The sequence below is a fragment of the Elaeis guineensis genome, chromosome 8 (assembly GCF_000442705.2).
Source record: "Elaeis guineensis isolate ETL-2024a chromosome 8, EG11, whole genome shotgun sequence".
NCBI classification, from domain to species: domain Eukaryota; kingdom Viridiplantae; phylum Streptophyta; class Magnoliopsida; order Arecales; family Arecaceae; genus Elaeis; species Elaeis guineensis.
This window is the reverse complement of record NC_026000.2, coordinates 125,113,945-125,123,878: the sequence shown is the minus strand read 5'-3', so window position 1 is coordinate 125,123,878 and position 9,934 is coordinate 125,113,945. Positions and strand designations below refer to the sequence as shown.

The window sequence follows — 9,934 nt, the reverse complement described above, 5'->3', positions numbered from 1 at the left end:
GCTTTTTGTATAGTTGAGTTACTTTTTATTAGATTGGACTGCTGTAAGATGTAAAGGCCCACTTATTAGATGGGGTGGGGCCTAATGTACTTGAAGCTGTGAGTCCCATCTGGCAGAGCTGATGCATTAATAATCGCACGCAGATCTCTCTTTATGATGCATCTTAATGAGGTTTAATTGCTCTTGTCCTGCGGAGGGGGTGATAGCTCATATACAATTTCTGTACTTTTTGGTTTGCCCTAACGCAGCATGAGAAAGGAGTTCACTTATCCAATCTCAACACCAGTTTGCCCTTTGCAGGGACAAACAGTACAGATGCTTTGATTAAAGTTTTGAAGCATGATTTGTTTGTATCTCTTTTGGGTACTTGGTTGTAATCCTTGTAAAACAGCCGACCAATTTGCATGGATGTGGAGCTGTAAATTTGTGTTAGGTTTTTCATTCTTGGGTGTTGTTTCTCAAGTGCTTTTTCCTCTCCCCTTTTTATCTCAGTCTAATTAGCTGATGGTGAACAACTAAGGATCAGAAAATAGGGCCTCACAGTTACACTTCAAATGAAGATTCTATGTGTTGAAAGGTACTGAGTTTTTGTTCAGTAGATTCCTTTTAAATTATCAATTGAAGCTGTAACAGTTTAGTTCAACAGCTACAATTAACATCATCAAGGTAGCCTCTGGGAAAACAGTTGATTCCAGGATCCTCTATGGTGCGATTTGTGATGTGAAAGCTCTACCAAATCATCTATCTTGGACACGGATGGCTGCCGCTTATGGCATGCATCATGTATAGCACTGAGCATCCGTCTCCAAGATGGATGATGTGGGGGCTATCCAAGTCGATGCAACTCTCTGCGATGTAAAAGGCACCACAAAAGGTTGGAACACAAAAAGTTGCTTGGCCTCTATTGCTTGAGTAGCCACTCATGCCTGACCAAAAGAAATATTATGGTAGGATTTGGACCTTCTTAGGTTGCTCCTAAGGTGGTGGTGAGGGTAGGGTTGTTATCTACTCTTATCAAATAGCTTTTTTCCTTCAGTGGCTACCCCTAACTTTGGTTTGTTTTACCGAATAGCATTTGCTTTTTAAGATTGTGAGATACCCTTGGTGCATGATAGAAAATCTTTTTTATTAAAAAAAAAAGAAAGAAAAGAACTTGAAGTACAACATTAAGGATGTAACTAGGATGAATATAGAAACACCCCAGACCTAATATCTAGCTATGCCAGATTTCTACATTTTCTGGAAAGGTAACATAGAGATTATTAGCTACTGTGGATTTATTACAAAACTAGATAGGGAGATAAGGCTGTGTTGACCAGAAAAGTGCACCAAGTGGAGATGCACATGTTATCATGGAACATAGAGAAAAGCAATTCACAAAGCAGGGGCTGGCTTGACTTTGAAAATTGAAGGGTTGGCTACAAAAGGAGAGTACATGAACATAAATCAAATACAGTGACAGCAGAGATGATGAAGAGATGGACATGGTAAAAGTGAAAGTAGGGTTAGAAAGAAAAATAATCAAAGAAGGGTCATCCATATGGACTACAGTGAATAACCATTTGAGATGATTCATACTAATCAGAGGGCAGACCTTGAAATTAAGGGCCCAAATAGTAAACAATAACGTGTTACCAAAAAAAAAAAAGGGTAAACAATGACAGTATGGATTTTGACCATCCTAAATAAATGGAACAAACTTTGTTGCTTATGGCTATCAAACAGTTAGAAAATTAAAGAAAATGATGAGGAACTGAATGGTCAGGCTCAGTCTTTTTAGTTAATCATCCATCAGCAGCCTACATTTGGACTTTTACAATACAAGATGATCATTCTCCTGGTTAGTGCTGTTTGAATGAAAAACATGTATAGGATCAGCATCTTAGGATGGGGTCCCATATGACATAATAATAAAGAATAAAAATTAATACAAAAGGCATCCATAAAAGAAAATTCATGAGATCACAAAAGCCAAATCTTTAGACAAAAATCCAACTTATTTGACGAAAAAGAGACTAAAGTCATTTATATACAAAAAGACTGAAGGATTGATTTTGCCACTTAATGCATCAATCTTTATTTGACTGTGTAATTTACATCTATGAATTTCTTCTTTACTGAAGAATACATGCATTATCACATACTCAAGAAATAAACAAAAATCTGAACCGACTGTTCATCTCTGTACACTCCACATTTCTGCACGGCCAAGAAATTTTTCAGGATCCAGTTTATTTTACAAGATAGAGGATATTGGCACCAGAATCAACAACAAGTACAAGGTGTTTCTCCTTTATACAGTGCTGAGAATGAAAATTGCATTTGCGATTATGTAGCTCTCTATGCATAAATTGTACCATATGTTGGATATTCTCAGCGAGATGAGGAACAGAAAATACTCGTTCCATCTCCAAATTTCATCTCTGGTAGGCAAATGCAGAAGGATATAAAAACAGAGTTATATAGATGGTATCAAAATAAAAACGAAACATACAGTATTTCTCTCAACCAGAAATAGCAAATGACTCAGTTTCATGAATCTGGAGATTTTAACGGCATCCATGATAGAAACATAAAACATTTTAAATCTATAAGCCCTAAAAACAGCAGGACAAAGAGTGCACAATCTGTTCAATAGCACAAAGATTCATTAGTTCAGGCTAAGTAGAAGATCAGGCTTCAACAGCATTACCAATGCATTTGGAACGGTCAAATTAAAGTTGCAATCAAGAAAGCATCTTCATTTCAACCTAGCAGTTCTGCAGTCTAGATGTTATGTTTTATAACATGGTCGACCGAAATTTTTTAGTTTTAAGGCACCAGGTTTGCTCAAGTTGGATATTAGGTTTGAGAATGGAGCTTGTTCCAAACATTTTCAGGTATTAGTTAAAAAGCTATTTGAGATTTTAGGCTACATTGTTTAGTAGAAGAAAGATTTGTATTACTTTGTCAGTAGATGAAAAGTATAGACTCGCTAATGTTACTCAAAGTTTGAGTTATAGCCGCTATATCTAGAGGTAATGCTTTCAGAGTGAAATAATTGAAAAATAAAACCAAGTTATGTGGGCTGCAATTTTTTCATCATCAGTGTTGACTTCAGAAACTATATTCAAAAGTTATTTGAATCGCAACTCAGTAGTGTTATCCATTAAGGTTTTTATCAAAGAGAATAATTATCAAATGATCATCAACTTATACGAATTCAAGTAGCTAAGAAATTTCATAGAGTTAAAAGCTTGACCTCATACTTTTCCTCTTCCACTAATACTGCGCATCCAAAAATGGATATGGAATTATTTCTTTTTCCTAGTGAAGATCTTAGAAAAGCGGTAAGTTGAAGTGCATTGCATTCAAACTGAAGGTACTTAGTGTAGAGGATAGCAAAATTATTGCTTCCTAGTTTGATTAGATCATGACATACACTCAGGAAAAAATTTGCATCATGTTCTGCAAAACCTTTACCTTACCATCTCTAAATTCTGTATCTTTTACCTGTTAAGAATAGCAATGTTATGGTTTTGTTATTTGGTTCACTGAGTTACTTCAACACTTCCAATTTACCTTTTTCACAAGACAACTTTTGTAGTGGTTCCTCTCTGATCATCTTATTTCAATGCAGTGGGACATGTTATCATAAACAAATACATAACTTGACGTGCATTAGCATAGTAATGGGTGAACATACAGATATAAATAATCTGACATAAAAATGTCTGAGTCACCACATAATTATCTCAAGTTCAGATGGATGTATTGCTATGCAAATGTGCGAATTATGTACACTAAGAACATGCCGCAACGTTCTAGAACCATGAGATAGGTTAATATTATCTGAAGCTACATCACAGCATTTCAACAAATAAAAATCCATTCGATCATATAGAGGTAATCATATAAAATTCAAAGTGCTTACTCTTCAAAATAACTCTGTTTTATCAGATGCCGCATACTGCAACTAATGGACCTTCATGCCAATGTCCTCTGCTGTTGTACATATTTTAGTTCTCCCTATTGAGTTTTCTTCATGGTGGTTTTGAAAAAGCGAGCTACTTCTCTGTACAGTTGTTCTCCTTCAAATGGCTTTGATACATAGCCATCCATTCCACACCTTAGGCACTCCTCCTGTGTTGCCTGGATCACATCTGCCGTCATGGCCAATATGGGAGTCTGCCAATGCAAGACATTTCCATAAGCTTCTAGTGACACTTCCCCATGTTGTATTCGATCATTCAGATCATTTTCCATCTCTCGTATCCTTTTGGTAGCTTCAAATCTGAGAATTTAAAGAGTGCAGTTTCACAGTTTAGAAAACAACTAAATCATAAGTTAAGAAAAGCTGTATAACAAGAATACAGAACCATTTAGAAGAAACAAATTCAGGACAATGCAAGGATAACTGCAACAATAAAATGAATCTCCAGTTAAAATTCGAGAAAACATGATAACTGTGGTAGAAGTCATCATTAATTGCAATTCAAACAATAAAGAGAGAAGAAGAGATATCTGGCCAAGCAAGATAATGAGATGTACCCATCCATTTCTGGCATCTGAATATCCATGAAACAAGCATCAAATTTGTGTGGTGGCTTGAGCATTGCTATTGCCTTCTTCCCACTCTCTGCACAAGTTACTTCAGCTCCATACTTCTTCAAAGCACCGGCAGCTACTCTTAGATTCACGATATTATCATCCACAACCAGAATATGCTTCCCATGAAGAAGATTGTGCAATGACAATCGAGGCACTCCTCCATTTCGGCAATTGTCCCGGTCTCCACCACCCATAGCTCGGTGCAGAGATACTTGTAACATGCTCGCTCTGAGTGGCTTCATGATTGTAGTTGAAAAATATTCTGCAGAGCTAGCGGGACTGTTTTTGGGAGAACTGCTAGGATTTGTTAATAGAAAAAGTTTTGGAATATTTGTCTGGTCATCCTTCCTTAATTTGCTAATAAAAAGAGGCCAGAGATTAGCATCCTTCAGCCATGTTTCCTTGTCGACAAGAACCATGTTTACCATTAATGTTCCATTAGTTATTCTGGGAAGAACTTGGTTTAGGTCACTGGCTAGTTCAGCATGAATACCAAGCCTCCGGAGATGGTACCTTGTGACCTTTGCACGGGCCGGTCTGTGGTCGACCACTAATGCAGTCATCCCTTGAAATTCGGATGATTTGTACTCGTTTGAATTGTTGCATGTTCTCGTAAGGATAGCAGTAAAGGTGAAAGTGGAACCGATCTGGGGTTCACTCACAAATCCAATCTCTCCCTTCATGAGACTAACCAAACATTTACTGATGCTAAGTCCAATGCCAGTGCCCCCATGAATGCGTGAAATTGATGGGCCTACCTGCATAAAAGGGGTGAACACCCGACACTGGGCTTCTTGAGGGATTCCCACCCCTGTATCTTCAACAGATATGATTAGGTTAATAGGATCCGAAGAGGTTGACAGAAAAGACAGCTCAGTCATAGACAAATCCTGATTGAATATCTTAAAGCTCTCCCAGCTGCGTCTTCTATCCACCACAGGAAAACCACTCAAGGTATTCACCGGCTGAGCTTCTGTTTCCACTTCCAATGAATTCATCATCTCTTCGACAAGATGAACAGTCACATAAATATGCCCTTTCTCTGTGAACTGCAAGAGGGAAAAATGTGCAACCACTTATTCATTTTTATAAGAATCGACCTTCTTCACATACAAAGAAAGGTACCTACTTACTTTTATGGAATTTCCCATGAGATTTGTGATGATTTGCCGGATTCTTCCAGAATCACCGACAAGAAATTCGGGAACTTGATCAGAAACAAAAACTGCCAACTTTTCTCAGGGACCCCACAAAAACAGTGGCATGGAATCAGAAGATGAAACATGGAAATATATGGATAACAGAATGCTTAAAATTATCAGCTACCTCTATTCCTTTTTCCTGGGACTTTCCATAGAAAAGTGACAAGACATCATCCAGAACTGCTCGCAAGTCAAATCTGACAGCCTCAAGCTCAAGCTTGCCGGATTCAATCTTTGCCTGATCCAGAACCTCATTTATAAGTGATACAAGAGCTTTTCCACTTTCTTGGGCTGTTCTCACATAATCTTGCTGTGTGATATCCAGATCAGTATCCATAAGCATTTGCAGCATCCCTAAAGTTTAAAACTTTGTCAACATGCATCATGCTAAAGTACTCTCGACATTACTTTTGCTAAGAAAATGTTTCAATTCCTCACCTAAAACTCCATTCATCGGAGTTCTGATTTCATGAGATACAGTGGCCAAGAACTACAGAGACATGAAATGGAACCATCGGTATTAGGAGCACAAATCAAACTAAAATTATTTCAAGCAAAGATCAATGCCCTGAAAGGAACAAAAGAGTTTTGTGGTCTCCAGGGCTAACATGGCATAACCTACCTGAGATTTTGCAACATCTGCTGCTTCTGCACGTTTTTTGAGTTCCATCATCTCCCGGTAATCATCTTCCACTTTAGCAATGCGGTTGACAGTAGCATGAAAAATATATCCAATTAGTAAGGCAATCACAAGAGCTCCGATTGATGTTGTTATGGCAAGCCATGGCAATGGTGGCTTGTATTTGAACCTAAAATGAAGTTGTAGAGGAGTATCAACAATATTTCTAGTTGCTGCAAGGAAATGTGTATCCTATTTTCTGGAAGTATTCTATAAAACAAAGTCATGCCAATTACCTGCAATGCATCTCATGCTTTCTTAATGGATCGCCAAAGTGAAGGGTGCTGTTATGGTAAATACCAGTACCGGTCATGTTTGGACCATACATCCTGATTGGTTCGTCAGGATTGGTGGTATCATACACATTGACAATAATGGATTGCTTACTAGCAAGTTGGTGAAGTAATTTATCTACCAGCGCTTCTATATCAAAGATTCCTCCTAAGTATCTGCTTAAGCCAAATTGAATTAGAATCTAAATCTCTCTTTTGATAGCATAGATGAATGTATTATTCTTGAGTAGGAACTTTTAATGCATAACATGTTCGTTACTCACCCTATGGCTGCTTGGATACGTTCCACAGGTGTTGCATTTGAAGGAATTTCTCTTTTGTACACTGCATATGTCAGAATAACCCCAAGGCGTTTTGATTTTAGCAGCTGAAAAGGAGCAGTTAGGACTCCCTTCCCAGATTTCCTAGCTCGTAGAATGTTTTCACGATCCTCCTGCACATGAACAGATAATTTTAAGTTGATAGCTAATAGTAATGTGAAAAAACATAAAGTGTTATATAATTTGATCTATTTGAAACAAAGTTTCACAGAATATTCCAATGAAAACAGGGTCTGAAAAATGATATATATAACCATCAACACACATAGATGACTAATCAAGCATTCCATTCAACAGTTGAATAATGACGGACATGCATCAGTGATCCCAGAACTTTGGCACGCTAAAGCCCCGTGAACCAAAGAATGGGGTAACCACCCGAAAAGCCCTACTAGATCAGAAGTCAAAATTTCCTTACTTGCATCAGCCTAACCTAATTTCGCAATAAAATTAAGAGCTCAGTGTGCTTATTAGCATGCTTATTACCTCTGCCTGATAAAAGATGATCGTATTAGCTAATAAGTTATTCGTTAGTTTAAGAAGGTGCTTCCTCATTTGCCAATACAAATGATAAAAAATTGGAACTAAATTGAAAAAAGAAAGCCTTAATGGATACTGTTTTATGGAGCATCTCTTCTAGAACCTGAGTAAATTTCCTACCTTCACTATCAAGGTGCTTTCATCCAGAATTTTGTAACCAAAAAGAAAGCTAATGGAAGACAAGATGTACATGGAATACAAGTCTCAGTCTCTACCTTTCCAGATAACATATCCACAGATATCACATGCTTATAGGTATCTTGGGCAAAGATGACAGGAGCATATTCATCTTGCGCTGGTGATATCTCCTGGGTCTCAGGGAACGAGTCATCATTACGAGCTGGGGATTGCTCTGTGCAGTCCATTCTCTTGATAGTCCATCCTTGTTGCCTCTCAAACTCTTCTCTTTCAGAATGCAGAACCTTCACAGCATAAGCCACACCGCTCGTCAGCGGCCTCTCAAAAGCAGTTCTTTCTGCATATCTTGCAAAAGTCATCTGCATACCAAGAATTTAGTTAGGCATTCTCTCAACTTTCAGAATGTCGGCAAAAGAGTAACATTAAACTAATTACTTCAAGGGAGAAGAATTCAGTAGTGATTATTATCATTTCATTTTAAAAGATTCGATCAAATTAGCCAACCAAATATGATCTAGTTAGTCATTAAGTAATTCGATCTAACAACAGATTAACAAATAGACAGCTAAAACAATTTGAAAGGGAGAGAAGCTGAGAAGAAGTATAGTGCCTGATCAATGGCAGATGGCTCCTTGGAATGATGAAACGTTGAGACAAGAATTGCCAACGCCTGAAGATGGTTCATGCTCACATTGAACTGGTCCTGAAGCATCCGAGCACGCTCGTCGCACATGCTAGCAAGCGTCTCCCTACTCTTCTCGACAGCCTGGGAGTTCATCAACCAGAAGATCCACAGAGACACTAAGAACCAACCAACCACCCACAAAATCAGAAGCTTCCTCCACCATGTTTCTCTGACCTTCTTCGACCCAAAGTAGTGGTTATAAAGATGACTCTTCCAGCCTCGGGGCAGGAATTTGTCTCCCAACCAGAGCTTGCTCTTATCACCAAGGAAAGCAGCCTTCCGCTCCATTATATCAGCATAAATGATACAAGTCATGGGGATCTCAGAGAATAGCCACCAACATACCATCAAAAACAGTAACACCAAATCCAAGCCCAAATGCATGCAGAGTACTCATCTAACACCTATCTGATCTAATACTGGGAATCAAAATAGAGGGCAAAGCTATTTTATGGCTTCGGGTGTGGAGAAACGGAAAGGTGGGAAGTACTGTTGCCTTCAATGCAAAGAAAAGGAAAATTTTTCCTATTGAGCCTTTTCAAATAGCCTTATTTGGCTTATACAAGAACAATAACATATCATCCAAGGCTAAAAAAGAAAAATTGGAGAGATCCCTAGTTGCCCCAAGGACACATAAATAAAGTACCTAAAAATGCTCCTTTTAACCATCAAATCTCACATGGGGCAGGAACCAAATAAAACGCACCTAAAGGAAAGAAATCCAAAACATCATAGAAAAGGAGATATTTTTTCTCTAAATCTCCTCCTCACTCCACACAATCCTCAGCTTCCTAAGCAAGCCCCAAATCACAAAAAGCACCCAGAAACCCCAACAAGATCCAATTTTGAGCTATTAAATAAGGACCTGAGACACAAACAAGGAGGAAAAGCGCCACAAAAGCCCAGCTCCCACTCTCTGCCCACAGGAATGCAACAAGCGATGGATCAAAAGCCAGAAAGACCCAATTTTGAACTGTAGAACAATGACCTGAAGCACAAACCAGGAAATCTAACCACAGAAAATGAAGGAATCAGCCAGAAACCAGCTCAGCTCAGCTCCTGCACCCAAAGCTCCTGGAATCAAACAGGGGATAGGCCAAAAACTAGTGAGTTTCAAAGGTTGACTAGGAACAGGAGAAGCTGGGGGGAGGATGATGGGAAGGATGGCGGTGGTGATGGGAGTGGGAGGGAGTCCTGATTCATGGGCTCTGGGAAAGGAGATTCCTGAGAGAGAATGATGGGGAATAAGGTGGGGAGAGGTGTCTGATTGCCAAGGCCATTATCCTCCTCCAAAGGAATTGAATTAAAAAAAATAACTAAAAAAACTAAAAACAGAGATATAACAGAGTAATCCACAATAAACAAAGGGCCAGAAAGGCATCCCACACTTCTCCACTCAGCACAGATCAGTTGCCTTTCTGTGTTCCCATCCCAATCAGAGGAGTGGACAAGCCCTGCACGCAATTGCCCTGCTTCTTGTGGGGGCT

The 9,934-nt window shown here is 38.7% G+C and overlaps 1 protein-coding gene across 1 annotated transcript; it reads right to left on the bottom strand.

The window, feature by feature from the left end:
* Positions 1-2,052: 2,052 nt before the first annotated feature.
* Positions 2,053-9,726, bottom strand: LOC105049722 (probable histidine kinase 3). Its single transcript, XM_010929459.4, has 11 exons — positions 8,373-9,726; positions 7,840-8,121; positions 7,028-7,197; positions 6,708-6,920; positions 6,415-6,601; positions 6,231-6,282; positions 5,917-6,146; positions 5,724-5,822; positions 4,531-5,639; positions 3,914-4,273; positions 2,053-2,423 (listed from the first exon to the last, which is right to left on the bottom strand). The coding sequence occupies exons 1-10, from the start codon at positions 8,829-8,831 to the stop codon at positions 4,009-4,011; spliced, it is 3,066 nt and encodes a 1,021-aa protein (XP_010927761.2). The 5' UTR covers positions 8,832-9,726; the 3' UTR covers positions 2,053-2,423; positions 3,914-4,008.
* Positions 9,727-9,934: the final 208 nt, after the last annotated feature.

What these genes read in the sequence shown, in the direction of transcription:
- LOC105049722 (XM_010929459.4), bottom strand. Translation starts at nt 8,831, where the DNA reads ATGCATTTGGGCTTGGATTTGGTGTTACTGTTTTTGATGGTATGTTGG. An exon ending in AAGCATGAGATGCATTGCAG is followed by an intron (nt 6,602 to 6,707) that starts GTAATTGGCATG and finishes ACTTCATTTTAG; the next exon opens with GTTCAAATACAAGCCACCAT. An exon ending in CAGATGCCAGAAATGGATGG is followed by an intron (nt 4,274 to 4,530) that starts GTACATCTCATT and finishes TTAAATTCTCAG; the next exon opens with ATTTGAAGCTACCAAAAGGA.